Genomic DNA, 18,130 nt, shown 5'->3' with positions numbered 1-18,130 from the left:
CCCTTTTATTATTATTATTGTTAGATGAGATGAAAGGCATATTTACACTGTAATATTTAATAAATATTAAAAAAAAAAGAGTTGATGTATGAAGAGTTGTCGTGGTCTTTGAGCAGTGCATTCAGAGTTACCTAATGACTAAATGATGGTTTTCGGGGCAATATTTAAATTCTCTAAAGACTTCTTTGTGTCTCTAGACGAAACCTATCTTTAATGAACCTCCCATTTGATATTGAAAACCTTTTTTTTTTTTTTTTTTTCCTTTCTTTCCTCCTTGGTTTTCACTGGACTTTCTAAATTTTTAGAGCTACCCCTCAATTTGTTTTGCCTTTAAATTTGATCCATGTTCTTTTGATTTATAATTTTTGTTTTTAGTTCTTTTGTATTTTTTTTTTAAATTTCATCATTCAATCTCAATTTGTCATGTGTTTTTATTTTTCATTTTGATCCTTATTATTTTTTTTCTTGACTCTTTTTATATATTTTTTTTATTTTTAATTTCATCCATCAATTCAAGTTTATAATATATTATTTTTTTCAATTTAATTCTTATTCTTTTGATTTTTTTTAATCATTTTTGTTAAAATATTCTTTTCTTTTCGATTTCAATCATCAATAAAACAAATTTTGTTGCCTCTAATTTATATGTTATTTTAATTTTTATTCTCATTCTTCTAATTGTCATTTTTTTTTATCTTTTTATATTTTCTTTAATTTCATTCTTTAACATTTGACTTGCTAGAGATTGTGTTTCATGATTTTTCTATATATGATACTTTCTACCTAATAACCTAAGTTCACGGGTTTAAAAAGTTAACATGGATCAATATTGTTTTAGTTTTTTATTTTTAATTTCATCGTTTAACATTATTTTAAAAAAAGATTTTATAGTTTTTGTATATATATATATTTTATTGAATTATCCTAATATCATTGCATGGCCTACAAGTCTTGCATATTAATCCATATTAGCTCAACCTCTATTATTTAAATTTCATATCTATTATACTATCTCAAGTTGTTTCAAACCAGATTTTTTTATTCAATTCCATACCTTCAAAGATTTTTTTTATTTTTTTGGAAGATTTTATCGGTTTGCTATTGTCACCATTTTTTTTATCTTCTACAACTCATTATACCCGGTCACAGTTATAACATGGTTGTTGGTTTTGATCGCCCTTGCATCACCTATACGGGAAAAAAAACATTACTAACCAGCTGCGTAGCACAGAAGTATATTCCTATAATATGATTTAGGTGACTTGAACTAGGAAGCTTCAGCTTGCCACCTCAGTTTGCCACAGGACGAAGCACCCAACATGAAGTCAAGTTCCATAGAAAATGGGCAAACATAGTGCATAATAAGATGATCAACATGCTTTGTCACTGACGTCTTAGAATAATAGTGAATGCAAAGAAGAAACAATCGAGGCTGCAACGTTAATACATTTCGTGGCAACGAATTAACACATTGGATTCCATAATTCGGGGCAAAGTTGAGTATTACAACAGCTATATTCAAAATTGAAAGCACAAATAGCAGCACCTAACCTCTGAAGAAGGGTAACGCAGTGAGTGATGATTTTGCACCTGCTGATCTAGCTTCATTCCAGAAGGGGACACAGAGAGACTGGTTAGTTTCTCTATAGTACCAGCTTCTAGCTCTAACTTTTCACCCTGAGATCATCTAGTATCTGTACATTCACCTCCCAATGTCAATTAAGGTTTAATGTGTAAACATCCATCAATCTACAACTTTGTGAATATATACCCAAAGTATAGAGTCCTGAGTTTGGGTGCGTGCCACAGTCACTTCCACCACCAAAACTGTCGAAATAGATATATCTTTCTCATTCGGGTATTGTATGTCATGAAGGCTCTGGCTTTAATGGGGTCAGCATTCAAATACTCAAAAGCATACATTTGTTTGGCCTCTTCCAACCCATCAATCTCCATCACAGCTTGTAATAATTCTGAGGCATTGATATTAATTTTGCTTAGCTCCATTGCATCAGCTAATCTACGAACACTTGATGCCACAGCTGACATTGCATCCTGAAGGGTCTCTGAACCGGGAGCCTTTGGGAGTGGTCTGACAGGCTGGATCAGAGGATCTTGATTGCCATCTGGCATATATTCTGGTTGTTCGGAATATGAGTCTGTTCCATCAGTCTCACTTGCATCTTCCGAACTTGGTGAGAGGAGTGAAGCAGAATCTTCTGCAAAGTTCCTTGTTGGATGGCCTCCATCCTTTACCTTAGCCCAACGACTAGGGGCTTGATAATTTCCGCAAACAATTTTTAGTTCATTGTACATGTCAATCTGCTTTCCTCGAATTCCTTTTGCATCAGGATGTACCTATTCCACAGATTTTCAATCCAAATATCGTCAAGAAAAATATGACAAATCCAAAACAAAAGCATGTTGCTTGGAAAATTATGCAAGATTTACCGCAATGTATCTCTTCCAAAGATCATCACTTTCACACTCAATCATCTTTGTGCTAGGATTCCACCTGAAACCATCTTGACTAAGCATATCCCTAATAACCTTGTACCTTTTCTTAATGGTCTTAAGACGATTAATGACCTTCTGATTGTTCAAGTTTAAATTAAAACGGGAGTTCACAGCAATGCAAGCAGCAGTGTATGCATTCTCATTAAAGCATTTGTCTATCTTGTTTCCATTTCTAGCCTGAATAGCAAGAGCTTCAATTAGACATTTGTCCATTGCAATCGACCAAACAACATTTCTTCCTTTATGCTTCATCTCCCTTCTGTGAGCGTGCAAGTCATAGTGGTCCATTTCCTAATACAGGAAAGAGTAGATGACCATATGAAGCAGAATTAAACACACTTTTCAAAGGAAAATAACAACATATCATCCAGAGTGAACAGTAATATATAATGCACTAAAAATTTCTCATCCAACATCCACTACATAAATCATAAAGGGAGCAGGTGATCGCAATTATAGCAGAATTCAATGCCAAGTTCAACATTAACATGCATTACATATCTCATTGATGGCAAAAATAGCCATCAATGGTGCCCTGCACAAATGATGTCACCGTCAATCTTACTGTTTCATACTTTACAAATGTTAAAGAACATCCTAAAGAGACTGACCCTGTAAGGTATTCCTATAACTTGAAATATTTAACATAACAAAAGTAAGGTTGAAAATTGAAAAAACGGAAGTTTAACTGCCTTAGCAATTGTCTTTTAAATTACAAAAATGGCAGAGAAAAAATCTCTGATGCAACTTCCAGAGGCACCCCATTAGAGAGGCTAAGGAATAGTGCACAAAACAGTACTTGCCATCCTAGAAAATTTGTATGGTTCTACCCCAGGCTTCCATCTTGGAGGGAGCATGTTCTTGGGAAAGGAAACCATGTATGTGTGCTTGGAACAACAAATAAAGTTTGCTGTTTTTCTTTTAGAGAAAAAAATGACACAGTAAGTTTGTTTAGCTTTGTTTTAACTGCTCCAATCAAAACAGCTCTTGTTAAACAGATATACAACAAATTCATTCCCAGTAGAATACCATAGGATTCAGGTGGTCCCACATTATCATGCATGTGCCAGATGAATAATTTGTGTCTTTCCAGCTATGTCCCCTCACCAATGCATCCAAATCTTGGCGAGGCCGCAGAAACAGTGAGAGGCTATGGACAAGCTGGCGAGGTACAAGGTAAAGACAACTTGAGCAACAGGTTCAGTTAAGCACTGTTTTGAATCTACGATGCCATGCATCTAAATCTCAGTTTCTTAAACCAAACATCTAAAAGCCAAACCTAGTAATGCAATGGCATTAAATGCCAAATACAATATCCAGCAGATAAAGGAGGAAAGAAACAGCCAAACTGTAAACTGTCAATGCCCTCAAACATAAAATACTATCTCTGAGAAAAATGTTTGGCATTTTTCACCAATCAACATCATAGAAATGTTTGCAGAAATTAAGTTTAAACCCATGAGTTGATTTAAATCGAATCAAACACTTGGTTTTGAACATTGCTCTAGTCGACAACTTAGCACTCGACAAGAGATGTGAAACCAATGAAAGTTTCGGTGTTCTTGCCATTTTCTAGTTTGAATCAATCCATTAAAAATTGGACCAGAAAAAATAAAATAAAAGGATTTCAAAACTAAAGCTCACTGATTTCATCTCATATCCAAAATATTGAAAACTGAGCCATCTAATCATCGATTAACTTGGAAAAAAAAACTAATTTTACTGAAAAATTCTTTGAGAATTCACTTCCCCAAAAATTTAACCGATTACATTTGTGGGATCCATTAGCAAGGCCCGATCATTCAATGGATGAGATCTTTTGGAGAGTGAACTCAAAAGGAATTTCCAGTAAAATTAACACTATTCATTAACTTGCTAACCCTCACGTTTTCAGCTTAAGTAAAACAAATGTTCATTTGATCGTAAAAAGAAATCAGTCTCTACACACATCTCCGATCTCCATTTCTATTCCTCTGGAAATCTCATGCTTTAGGAGATTCCACAGTAAATAGCATCATTGCCCCACCCCACTTAGTCAATCATCTCAATCCACTACTCCACAAAAAAATCAACAAACCCCACTAAAGGAGACCACACTCAAGCTTGCAACAAACAAATTCATTAGCCCTTTACATGCATAATAAAGTAACTTTATACCTGCATAGATAGATACTTAGATAAATATCTCTACTAAGATTCAAATCAGTCCCTTCAATTTTCAACAGCTTCTGAGCCATGACAAATCATACAGTAACTACCAATCATTAACTTAATGATAAATTACCTCCCAAAATTAAGCTTCATGTTATGATTTTAGTAGCTAATTAGTCAAAATCACCAATCATTAACTGAAACAAAAGCTTAGATACATATTCATGGATAGAGAGAGAAAGAGATAAACCAGTGATCTGTCAGCGATCGGAGGGATCGCCGGAAGAGGAACCGAAGAAGCTGTCAAGATTATGAAAGCGGAGTTGTTAAGGCTGCATTTTGGGAAGATTTGAAGCTAGGGTTAGGGTTTCGTTTCTCGAGAAAAAGCGAAAGGAAAATAAAAATAAAAATAAAAAAACTAATTTTCCCGAGCTGAGGCACTTTCTCGAAAGCCAAACGCGTGTGGAGAAAAGTTGTAATTTTGCTAGGTATGATTTTGTTAGTTGTAGGTGTAGGAAAATAATGTGAAGGTCCTATCATTTGTTGCCACGTATATAAAGTGGAGAGCAAAGCGAAGCTTGCTTGGTAGTGTTATAGCAACGTTCCGCAATTTAAAAAAATCGGATTGATTTGTCGTCTTTACATCATTGGTGTTTTTTTTATGGAATCATGGACAAAACTGTCTTTTAATTTTCTTTTTAAAAGACTTGTTCTCTACCGCTAACGAAATTTAATCCAAGTATGTTTGTTTTATAGAAGATATTTTTTAGGAAAATGAGATTTTTTTGTTATTATTTAGATTTATCAAAAAGATATTTTTTTTATATAAAATAAATAACTTTTCATATGTTTTTTTTTTAATGAGGGTATATAACTTATTATTAAAAATACCTAGTTTATTCAATGCTAGGTACAAAGAGTATAGGGAATTCAAATATTTTTTTTTTATCTAGAGTTTTTTATTTGATTATTTAAGTAAAAGAAGGCCACGAAGACTTTTATATAACTTAGATTGATTTAAGCCAAAAACAGACCTATATTGCAATATTATTCTTAGAAATATTTTATGGTGCTCTCAAATTGAAATCTAAATAAAAAACTAAGAGTACATGGAGTCGTCTTTTTTATCTTTATCAAATTATGATAAACTAAGTTATTTATAACGGTTAATAAAAGATGCCAATAAAAAAAATACATGTGATAAGATATAAAAAAAAATGCAAAGTTAACTATAAATATGATAAAGGATATAGTGTGTGGTAAGGATTATGATAATAGCATTAATAATAATTATGATTATGGTTTTTACAATAATAATAATATTGATAGTAATAGAGATGATTATAGGATGGTGATTATTGTAATAATAATGATACTAGTAACACTAATTAAATAATAATTATTTTAATAATAATGTGATGATGATTATTATGATAATGATGATTTTAAAAAGTTATGTTATAATAATATTAAAATAATGTTTATATTATTAATAAGATGATGATTGATAGTGATTATTAACGGTGATAAGATGATTATGATGGTATAAGGTTATGACGGGTTATAAAATAATTATTTCAATAACAAACAATGGTGATTCAGACAACAATTCTTGTATTAATTTCTTGCTTGGCAATTAACAAAATACAAACATTAACAACTAATTAATGATTAAAAGAAGTTAGCAGAGTGAGAGAATGAACTATTTCATGGAGAAAGCTTAACAAAAAGCTTTAGTTTTTTTTATGCTCCATAAAAAAGATAACACTTGTAACAATGTTCTTTACCAACCAAAACTTGTATATCTGCTTGTTTGCAACATTATAGGGTTAATGTTCATTGTTCCTTGAAAGTTGACCCATGATCAAGGGCTGGTGACACCATTGTTTTAACCAAAAGCTACCCTAAGAGGGTTCTTTAAAATTCCATCATTCTTCATTGCTCAAGCAAAGCTTTGTGTTAGGAAAAACATTAAACACTTTTTTTTTTGAAAACCAAATAAAAAGCCTATTTACAAGTTCTTAAAAAAAAAAAGGGAAGAAATCCGTTATAACATGGCTTAAATTAAAGAGCTCAATAAACTAAACAAAGGTCTAAAAGACAAATTAGAAATTACATATTGACAATTAATCTCGAATAAAATGGGCGAGATCATAGTCATTAATTAAATGTTAATTCCAAGAGATAAAATACTATTTTATTTTATCATTAACATGAAAGTGTGAAGTGGTATGGTTGAACCTATGTTTTGATTCAACAACAATTCTAAAGGTATCTAATTAATCAACACACATCATAATCTTAAAAAAAATTCCAATAAAAACTATATCTTGAAACATTAGTTTAAAAAACATATAATTTATAAAAAAAATTAAATTAGTTTTTCAAACAACAATCATAAAAACATATAAGCTAGAACCAGCTAAGTTTAGATTGGTATAAGAAATAAAAGTAGCGAAGATTGATGAATCAAAAATTAAAAGCAATCACCAGGTACAGATAAATTAAAGAATCCAAGCACCTCAGCATAAAAAATATTAATACTTATTTACGAAATTCCATGACCACTTTTTTTTGTTATGAACATGACTATATAATTAAGTATTGATCAATGATATGCATATGGCATGCATACTTAGCATCAATGCTTGAATCGGGGACTTTATGTATCATATAGCTTATGACAATTACCTTACTCTTTTTTGGCAATGCATCATGGGAATTTTTAAGAATTTTTAAGCATTGATCTTCACTCTAGTCATGAAGAATGTTTTGTAACCATAAATTAAAAAAAAATAGAAAAACAAAAACACTACTAATTATCTTTCTTTCTTTTCTTAAATCATTTTAATTAGTACACTAAGTGTTCAAACCAAATAGGTTTAGTTATATTGGGAACAAAACATAGAAATATTTGGAACTTTCAACACACACCCTTTTTTCTCAGTACATTTATATCAAAATATTTTTTTAATGCAAATAAATAAAAATAAGTATTAGATTGATTGATTCCAATAACCTTATAATTACTTATCCATATAGGATTTTTTTATAACATGTGATCGTTGATCATTATTTACTAACGTTATAAGTGGGCCCTGATCATCTACTAGTTATGATGCATTTTCTATGGGCTTTTCATTTTTCTCATCATTAAGTTTCTTCTTTTCTATAGCAACTTGTTCCAACTTTTTTTTTATATGTTTTTTCTCTAAATATATATATATATATATATATATATATATATATATATGTTAAAGCTCACTTCTCTTTTCTAGCTCAAAAGGCCTTTTCTTTACCCTTATGTATCTTCATGTCTTTTATCAACATTGCTCTCTAGTTCTCTTTTCTATATCTCAAAGCCTAATAAGAAGTTTAAATGTTCCTTATGAATCTTGTTGAACCATTTAGAGCATTTTTGCTCCATTTTATTCATGAAATCTTGATGCTTACAACTAAGTGACTTAACATGTTTTTTATGTTGATCTTATATTGCTTTCTTCCCTAGTTTAAAGATATCATGTTCATCTTTAAACAACCTAGAAACAACTTTTTCTCTTCTCTGACTACATGCTCAACTTTTTTTATTGGTTTTTCTTTTTTCTTTATCAATTAACTCATATTCAGTTTTAAACTTGCCCTTCTTATTTTTCCCGTTCAAATGATAAGCCATCAATAAAGACACCTTTTTTTCCTTTTTTATACTATGGCTTGCCAAAAACAAAGTCTAAAAAACATCTTTACTAGTCTTCATAAATTTGGCATTTACTTTTATATTACTTGAGTTTTTAAGCTAGCACTCATATTGATAATGACCAAATATTTTACAGTGATGACATTAACTACGAGACTTATAATCTTTATTGTAGTGACCATACTTATGATATTTATGCCAATAAATTTGAGACTCATCATGTTGATTTAAATCTCCTCCACCTCTATTATTTGTTTTTCTATTGTGTCAATGTCATTGATCAAATATATTATTTCTTCCACCTTTACCTTTGCTACTTTGACCATGTTGATTATGCTCATTTTTGTTTAAGATTCCTTTCTTGGTCACATGTTCAACTACGAATGCATTGCATCTTTGATGGCTACAACATACTTCTTTCAAACGATGTTCATACATACGCTGCTAATGAATCTTGTAATTCATCAATTGACATTTCACTCAAATAATTTGATTTTTTAATAACTACTACCACGCAATCAAAACAAAGTGTTAGGTTTCAAAGAATTTTCTTCGTAACTAGAAGATTTGTCACCTTTTCTCCCTTTAAGGTAAAAAACAATAGCTTTAGTTTTCTTGAAGCAACAACCTCAAATCACGAGCCCTAAATTAATCAACATTGCATATCCTTGAGTGATTTCTTGCAGCAGGTTAAATCCCTCGAGTAGTTAACCATTGGTTCAGTACATGACAATGATAGTAAACAAATTGAACCATCGAAAAGTTTCTTCACAACAATAGTTGCACATATCATGCTCCATTAATCTTTTTTAATTTATCAAGTCAATGGCAACAAAAAAAAGAAAGAAATATCCAGCAACAAATTCTAACAAGTTACACGAGCAAATCAATCTAGATCAACGACTTCACATGTTCTAGATCAATCCAATAACTTCATAAATTATTGGAAACACTAAATCCAAACTTTGATACCAATTGTTAGAAATAAAATACATACAAGTATTTGAAACCTCTCAAACTTTATTGATTGATATTTAACTCTTACCACGCATCCTCTTTTCTCAACATATTTTTTTCTGAATGAATTGACCCTTCTATTTATAGAGAGATTGCTCCTCTAACTATCATAATCTAACATGGAATATAACTATCTAATTAAACAATGATTCTAATAAAAAAAAAAATAGTTTAACACAAATCTTTTTTAATCAAGAATTCCTATATTAACTAGGATTTTATCTAACAAGCTAGCCTAGTAAATAAAAAAAAGTTAAGTCTGGAATGTGAATTTGAGGACCCAATGTCGCACCCGACATCGCGGCGGCCTTGAAAATTATCAAATCTTTGGGAAAGAACGTATTTATGGCATCATGTTCTTTAATGGGGAATGGTCTTATTTAAAGAGTCGCCACTTAGTATTATGGTCACTATGAACCCTAACTGGTCAACAGAGATTCTATGGTTCGGGACTGGTTACGTAAAAGGGAAGATATTATCACCCCTTAAACGTCATGCCTAAGGCAGGCTGCATTGCTAGTTTCGTCTTAAATTGCTAAATGTTTATTAGTTTATGCTATGAAAATTTGCTTATAATATTTCTGACTCTGGCGCCAGTGAAAATTTAACTACGAATATTTCCAACTCTGGGGTTGATAAATATTACGTAGCTATAAAATAAATTATATCAATATTTTTTTATTCCCGACTCTAGCACCAGTGAATAAATAAATAATAATAAATTTATTTTTACGCATGCACATATTTTTTATTTTTATAGCTAAATAAAATAAAATATAACGAATAAAAATAATATAAATTTAAACTGGTATTTTTATTCCTGACTCTGGCATCAGTGAATAAACCAATAAATTTACATTATTTTTATTATAGCTAAATAAAATAAAATACAACGAATAAAAATAATATAAATTTAAACTTGTATTTTTATTCCCGACTCTGGCGTCAGTGAATAAACCAATAAATTTACATTATTTTTATTCATCTAAATAAAATAAAATACAATGAATAAAAATAATATAAATTTAAACCGGTATTTTTATTCCTGACTCTAGCGTCAGTGAATAAACCAATAAATTTATATTATTTTTTATTCATGCATACATGTTTTTTTATTTTTTTTACCCTTTTTTATTTTTATTTTTTTATTTTTATTTTTGGGCCGGACCGGGCCGGACCCAGCCCATTATATATTTTTGGGCTGGGCTGGGTTGGACCCAGCCCAGAATTTTTTGTGCTGGCCCCAGCTCAGCCCATATGGGCTGGGCTAAGCCCAGTGTCACTTGCACAGTGTAAAAAACACATAATCAAAACAATGCAGAAGAAAAGGTTGCTTTACCTGGTCTGCTGGAAGCGAAGGCGCGCGGTTGCTGATTGAGTTGAGGGTGTGCTGTTCCTCCTTTCGTTTTTTATGCTTCTTCCTCTGTTTTGCTGTGTTCTCCCCACGTTTGTTTTTTGCTTTGGTTCTTGCTCCGGTTCTGGGTTTTTTCTTCTCTGTGTTGTTCTTCCTTTGTTCTTGGATGAGCGTTTCGGTTCCTTTGTTTGTCCTCTGTTGTTCCCTTCTGTCTCCTGCTCTGGTTTTCGGGTCCCTCCTTCGGTTTGTTCGGTTCTTTTCTAGCTGGTTTCTCCTTTCGAATTTGGGTCTGGGATTTTGCTCTGTGTGTGGCTTCCTTCACCGTTTCCCCCTCTGGTTTCTGTTATTTGTGCTTGGCTCTCTGTTCGTTGCTCCTCACTCCTCTCTTTTATTTTACTGCCCCTGCCTTCCCCTGTTTATGCTGGGTTCCCCCCTTTGTTTCTGGGTTTATTTCTCCGTCCCCTGGTTTGTGTTTTTTGCTTCCTTTTATAGAGACTCAACCGATTGCCCCCCCCCCACCCCCCCCGAAACCATCTTCGAGATTACAGGCGAGAGACGTGGTCCACGATTTGGATCGAAACTGTTGCAGATCTTCAGCCTATGGAATCGGGATGGAGAGAAGACGACCATGGCTACTCCACCAGCAACGGCGGCGTTTTGGCAGCAAGGGATATTTTCAATTTGACCCCTGAACTTTGGAAATTCTGCAATTGGACCTAAGCAAATAAAAATTTCTTTTAATTTTGCCCTTTTGGATAAATTTCAATTAAATCTCTAAATCGGTGCACTGTTTACAAAACAGTCCTTAATTCCTGGATTATTCAATTTGGTCCTTAATTAATTCTTTCAATTTTGCCCTTTTTGGATAAATTTCAATTAAGTCCCTGAGTTTATTTAATTAATTAAATCAAAGTTTAATTAAGTCCACAAACTTATTAATTCTTCTAATTTCATTAATTAAACTAATCCAAATTTTAAGTAAATTTTCAAATTTATTAATTCTTTAATTTTTGATCAATTTATTCTCAAATCTGATAATTTTATCCCTAAACTTTAAAATTTGTTGTCTTAATCTCATTGTCAACTATATTTAATTTTTATTATTTGTTCAAAAATTAGGTTATGACACCCTAGATCTCTGAGCTCAGTGGTAAAACTTATCTCAATTTTATGCGAGGTAATTCTATAATGCTTAACCTGTATCTATTAATATTTACATAAATATTATAGATATATAAAAAATTACTTCAAAACCTATAAAAAAATTATAAGAATTTTTCTCTTTCTCATTTTTTTTTAAATTTCTCTCTCATGCTTGTATGTATCTCTCATACGATATAAATATTGGTTGTTATAGTTTGAGTATCATAAACTTTCTTAGTTAAGGGCTCCAAACTACCAAGAAAGAACAATTTCTTTTTGGGTCCCATTTAAAGAATTAAAGAATGGACATTATCTTTAGTGTGTATTTGGTATTGTGATGTAAAATGTTTTTTCAAATAAAAATGCATCAAAATAAATTTTTTTAGATTTTTAAAAATTTTGATATCAATACATTAATAACATTAAAAAACATGTACAAAATTATCAATTTAATATTTTTTCATGTGAAAAGTAATTTAAAAAGCATAAGCTACCACAAAAACACCCATTAAGATGACATTTATGTTAGGAACACTTTGGAACATATCTATTTTAACATGCTTGAATCATGCAAAACATTTACTATGTATCCCGTTAATCAACTCAGCCCACGGAACATGACCGATATATCTTAACATAAAATTATTCCACAAGAACAAGGGAGGTAAATAGGTGGTAAAAAATTCAAAGTTGACTTGGTTGGGTAACTACATCAAACCGAATTTGATAAAGTCAACTTTCAAACTAATTTAAATGAAACTCAACCTAGACTAGATTATTAATCAATGAATTACTATATCGACCCATCATGTTGTTTAATAATAAGATTACTTGGTTCGCAATTAAGTGTTGATCAAGTGGTAAAAAAATTAATAACATGTATAGAATTGGAGGTTCACTCTATTTTAATGGTAATTGCAACTTGAATAATATAATGAACAAGGAAGGTAAATAGCTAGTTAAAAATTTAAAGTTAACATGGTTGGGTCAACCACGTCAATTAAATTTGACTAAGTTAATTTCCGAATCAGTTTAAATAAAACTCGATCTAAACTAGGGTACTCATCAATGAATCACTATATTTACATACTAGATTAGGTTTAACACTGGGATTGCTTGTCCTGCAATCAAGTATTGATCTTGATCTTAAAATAGTAGCGGTAAGAAAAAAATGGATGCCGAGTACAAAACCGGACGTTGGCTTAATTTTAATGTCTTAACGCCCATCAATTAGGACAAACATAATGTGTACTTATTTCTCAAATACCAACCATGTTTAAGTATACCAAACTTGAGTTAATTATAATTTATTTTATGTAATTAAAAAAATAATTCTTATAGTATCAATTATATATAAAAATAATAAATTAGTCTTTTAACTATTGCTATATTAATATTTTTTGAAATAATAAATATTAATTAATTAATTTTCAAGTTTTGTGTTATGGGTTTGCTGTATTAATCTAAAACAATGTTTTTATTTTATTTTAAATAAATCGATATAATTTAGGAATTCTTGAGCCAAATATTTTATTTTTTCCATGATCTTCTTTTCCTGATTTTCGTGCTTGTCATAGTTTTGGCGTTTGTAGATTTGTGATTTATTCGTGGTGTTGTTGCATAAGCAAAAGAAATGGGATATAGTTGTCTTCGCAAATTTATGAATAAAAATAAATAAATAAATAAATAAATAACAATATATATACTGATCACATACATAAAAAATAAAAATAAAAGAAAAGCATGCTATATTTATATTGGCAAATATATATATATATATATATATATATATATATATATATATATATATATATATATACTGGTAACCCTTTATTTCTTGGGTGTTTTAAAATTAAAAATATAAAGAAAAAGGTCATATTTATACTGGTAAATAAAAAGAAAAGAAAAGCATGTAATATTTATATTGGTAAATATACAGTGGTGTTATTGTGAGGGGAGAAAGGGCATAAAGCCTCCATGATAATTTTAGAGTGTGTTTGATACTGTGATTGCTGTTTTAGTTGTGGTTTTAAAAAAATTGTTTTATAAAAAGTATTTTTAGTTGAGGTTGGTTTGAAAAAATATCTGTGTGGTTAAAACTGTGATTGAAATTAAGGTTGAGCAAAAAGTAGTTTAATGTGTTTGGTTAATAATGCTTTTGAAATTAAGATTATAAAATAATTTTAAAAAAATTATTATTAATATTGATGGTTTTTAATTTAAATATTATAGATTTAACTATTGTTATTACATTATGAAATAAATAATATTTTATATAAAATATTTTTTATTATTTTATTAAACTATCTACAATTCCATCACGTATAAAATAAATCCAACATGGACTACAATTTTTTTTTTTGGTTTCTTAAGCACACAACAACATCAGGTAAAATATAATCAGGAAAAAAATTGGGATTGCAATTAAATTCTACAAATGTTACGTCATCAAGCGATCTCTATCTAATTTATATAGTGTCATTGAATAATGTTAAACACTAATTTTTTTTGAATAAAACACAATTAAAAAATAAAAAATATTTTTTATTTTTTATTTTTCTAGGTCGGACTTGATTCAATGTATTTTGAGCTTTGGACCGGTCTGGCCGGAACCAGTTCGACCGAAACAATGCAGCTGGCTACACTGTTCCTTTTAATCATAATTAACTAGCATGAAGTGCGCAGGAAACAACATTCGTCTGCTTTTCTTTTCCTTGTGTTTTGAAAGCAAAAACAGTGTAGGACCCATGAATAGTAAGTTATTTTTTTTTTTACCAAACAAGTTGTATCTGTGTTTTGTTTAAAACACATACGCAACCTCATTACCAAATGTCCTCTTACCAAGTTAGTGTTTAAAATTGAGGTGATTTTTATTTTTAGATAAACTTTAAAAATATATTAAAATAATATTTTTTAATAATATTAATATGAAAATATTTTTTAAAAGTATTGGGTACTATAATATCAATATGTTTAGTAATACGATAAACATGTTTTTATAAAAATAATTTATAATTAAAATATATAAAAATAATATTTTTTATATTTTTACTTTTTAATAATATTATATTAAAATCTTTAAAAATATCTTAATTCAATAAAAAAATATTAAAAAACATTAGAAAAACGAGTTACTACCTTACCAACCAAATGATGTATTAAATCTTGTTTTTTTTACTGTAATAATAATTATTTTTTAAAATATTTTTTATCTAAAAACAAAATAAAATAATATTTTTTTTATTTTTTAAAATTTATTTTTAATTAATATGATATAAAAACAGATTAAAAAAATATTAAATATTTTCCAAAACTTTTTTTTTTTTTTTTTTTTATAAATAAACGAGCTCTTGCAACAAGTAAACACTAAAGGGTTTTAGGGTTTTTGTCTACAAACTTGACACACACTTTCACAGTCCTTCTCTCTACCTGCAGAAAAAGAATCAAGAAATCATGACTGCCCAGAGTCAAGAAGAGCTCCTTGCTGCCCAGCTTGAAATTCAAAAGATTCTTGAAGTAATCTTTCTCTAGAAATTTTCTTAGATATTTGTATGGATGTATATAGCGGGATCTAAAGTTGTTGACTTTCGATGTATTCGTTTCATTTCTGGGGCTTTATTGATTATTTTTTGGTAGATCTTTAATGGGCTTCTGCTCCTTTTATATTTTATTTGTTGTTTATGGTGATTCTGTTTGTGTTAGATCTGATGTAATCTATACTAATTCTTCAACACTTTATGTAGATGATGGGTCTTGCTGGGTATGTGTGAAGTCTTGATGTTTTATTTAATGGGAGGAGGCGTGATATTGGGTTAAAATGTTAATGGGATTTGTTTCTCTTCGAACTTTTGTTGGATATTGGTAATTTGGGAGTGATTTTGTGGATGATAAACGAGGATTTGATTAGGTCTCTTTAGCGATATTTTCCCGTGGAATTTGTATGTGAATAGGGTCATTTGTGTTGAATGTAACTTGTTTGAAAATCTTATGATGAATTGATGACATATCTTGTTTGATTTATAGTATGCTAATTAAAATGTGGAAACTATCTAAAACCTACCCCCTTCTCTCTGTTTTTGTGTGTAGGCTGATAAGCCTGAGGTTGAGGATGAAGAGGATGACGACGAGGATGACGACGACGATGACGACAAGGATGAAGATGAAGCTGAAGGTAGGTTCTTGCTGTTTGAAATCTTATTGGTTTTACTTTGTTGCTTTATACTCTTTTCTTTTTATTTTCTTTTTTTAATGGATTTTTGTGCTGTGGTTTTTACTTGCATCGATGGATTTTGCATAAGAAGTACATTTTTCATGCATATATTGGTGTAGTTAATGATTCTGAATTCTTTGAATATGATGCATGAAGTTTTGTGCATGTCTGCGTGTGAATTGATGCAGAACATTTCTCTGGAATTTAGAAGTCATGGCTCTTGGGTTTTTGTATTATCTGCAGTCTCTAATATTTCACCACCTCTCCTAGGATTTAGGCTGTATTATTGACAGGGCAGTCATCCACCATGTCAAAATATTTTAACATCCTAAAGTATCTGGTATAATATGCGATGGAAAAAGTGGTGTTATTTTTTTATATATATATTTTGGCTAGTATAACTTAAACATAATTTATTTCCTTGGTTATTTGAAGTATTAAACCATGTAATGACTGGCACTGGGATTTAAGGTGATTTTAATTTTTAGCTGGTAGAGTTGAAATCTTGATGTAGCACATTGCACTTGGAGAGGAAAAGGACACTATGAGACCTGACTTAGCCTCAACTGCTGTTAATAGTGCACAAGAGGTTATGGAAGTTCCTGATATTGATTTCCATTCTTCAACCTTGTCAATTGGTATTGATATTCGATCAGTTGATTTTCACGAGCAGCACAGTTTTCTTGGCATATTTATTCACCTGAAAACAAATAAATGAAGAGGAAACATTTCAAGGCACCTGCATATGCATCTACAAGGCCTTTTTTTATGAGTTTGACATATCTGTTATGGGATCTGAACAAAAGTATCAAGAGGTAGAATAAAGATATCTCAAGGACTTCAGGTTTGGTATGAGAAATGTTCAACGCTGTACAATGAACAACCTCGGATTGTAATTCTTGATTAGTCCGTGACACAAATCTTGTGTTATGTATGAACCCCTAAAATGGCTTGCTGCCTCGTCATTGACTACAATCTATTCTGCAGCTTATTTCTCGTGTTTTTTTTTTTTTTTATTTGTTCTAATGATCTTCCTCCATTCTCTCCCTCTTTTTTGTTCACAGGACAACAAGATGGAGATGTGGGTGGTAGATCAAAACAAAGCCGAAGTGAAAAGAAAAGTCGTAAAGCAATGCTGAAGCTTGGAATGAAAACTATCCCTGGTGTTAGTCGGGTTACAGTAAAAAAGAGCAAGAATGTAAGCTTTTATTTTGATTGATTCATCTTGCGTTCTACTCATAAAAACTCTGCTTTTATATATTTTTCTTTTGTTTGCTAGCTCCTAACATTGGATACCACTTAAACCAGATCTTGTTTGTTATCTCCAAACCTGATGTTTTCAAGAGCCCAACATCTGACACATATGTGATCTTTGGAGAGGCTAAGATCGAAGACCTGAGTTCCCAGCTACAAACTCAGGCAGCAGAGCAGTTCAAGGCTCCTGATCTCAGTCATGTCATTTCAAAACCTGAGACTTCAGCCATAGCTCAGGATGATGAAGAGGTAGATGAAACCGGAGTGGAGCCAAAGGATATTGAATTAGTGATGACCCAGGCAGGAGTCTCCAGGTCAAAGGCTGTGAAAGCTTTGAAGGCAGCAGATGGAGACATAGTTTCTGCCATTATGGAGCTTACCAATTGACAGGTTCGTATCCAAAATGCGGTACAATAGAGAATCTAAAGTGTCATGTAATAGAGACGAGCCTTGTGGCTTTCCCGGCTGTGAGTTTTCAAGACAGGTTTATTTTCATTTTTGTTATCTTGTGATTTCCATGGTGTTTTCTGTTGTGTTTTATTAGTAAACGAGTCTGGAATGCATCTATGGGCAGAGAGCTTTGATTTCCCATATGCCCAGTTTACTATACACCGAACCTTCTTCGCACAGTTGAATGCTTCTACTAGAAAAGCGAGATTGCATGGTGAAGAGGAAGCATCTTTAGAGTACACAGTCGTTTGGGATTCTCAGTCACCTATCAAACCCGAGGGAACATTTCTTGAACATCACAAAAGCGAAGCTTTTGAGTCAAAAAACTGATTTTATTGTT

General features: G+C 31.0%; 2 protein-coding genes across 2 annotated transcripts; one reads left to right on the top strand and one right to left on the bottom strand.

Moving 5' to 3' along the window:
- Positions 1-1,419: 1,419 nt before the first annotated feature.
- LOC118054736 (uncharacterized) lies at positions 1,420-5,227 on the bottom strand. The gene is made up of 3 exons (XM_035066422.2): positions 4,919-5,227; positions 2,452-2,808; positions 1,420-2,358 (listed from the first exon to the last, which is right to left on the bottom strand). Exons 2-3 carry the CDS (start codon positions 2,803-2,805, stop codon positions 1,810-1,812), a joined length of 903 nt encoding a protein of 300 aa, XP_034922313.1. The 5' UTR covers positions 2,806-2,808; positions 4,919-5,227; the 3' UTR covers positions 1,420-1,809.
- A 10,005-nt stretch (positions 5,228-15,232) lies between these two features.
- Positions 15,233-17,949, top strand: LOC118054735 (nascent polypeptide-associated complex subunit alpha-like protein 1). Its single transcript, XM_035066421.2, has 4 exons — positions 15,233-15,392; positions 15,963-16,047; positions 17,151-17,284; positions 17,395-17,949. The coding sequence occupies exons 1-4, from the start codon at positions 15,330-15,332 to the stop codon at positions 17,725-17,727; spliced, it is 615 nt and encodes a 204-aa protein (XP_034922312.1). The 5' UTR covers positions 15,233-15,329; the 3' UTR covers positions 17,728-17,949.
- Positions 17,950-18,130: the final 181 nt, after the last annotated feature.

Source organism: Populus alba, chromosome 3 (genome assembly GCF_005239225.2).
Source record: "Populus alba chromosome 3, ASM523922v2, whole genome shotgun sequence".
NCBI lineage: Eukaryota > Viridiplantae > Streptophyta > Magnoliopsida > Malpighiales > Salicaceae > Populus > Populus alba.
This window is presented reverse-complemented; position numbering and strand designations above follow the sequence as displayed.

Bases quoted from the DNA above. Each gene is read 5' to 3' on its own strand.
- LOC118054736 (XM_035066422.2), bottom strand. From the start codon at position 2,805: ATGGACCACTATGACTTGCACGCTCACAGAAGGGAGATGAAGCATAAA. The intron at 2,359-2,451 runs GTAAATCTTGCA...TCTGTGGAATAG, and splicing joins TTTGGAAGAGATACATTGCG to GTACATCCTGATGCAAAAGG.
- LOC118054735 (XM_035066421.2), top strand. From the start codon at position 15,330: ATGACTGCCCAGAGTCAAGAAGAGCTCCTTGCTGCCCAGCTTGAAATT. The intron at 15,393-15,962 runs GTAATCTTTCTC...TTTTGTGTGTAG, and splicing joins AAATTCAAAAGATTCTTGAA to GCTGATAAGCCTGAGGTTGA. The intron at 17,285-17,394 runs GTAAGCTTTTAT...CACTTAAACCAG, and splicing joins CAGTAAAAAAGAGCAAGAAT to ATCTTGTTTGTTATCTCCAA.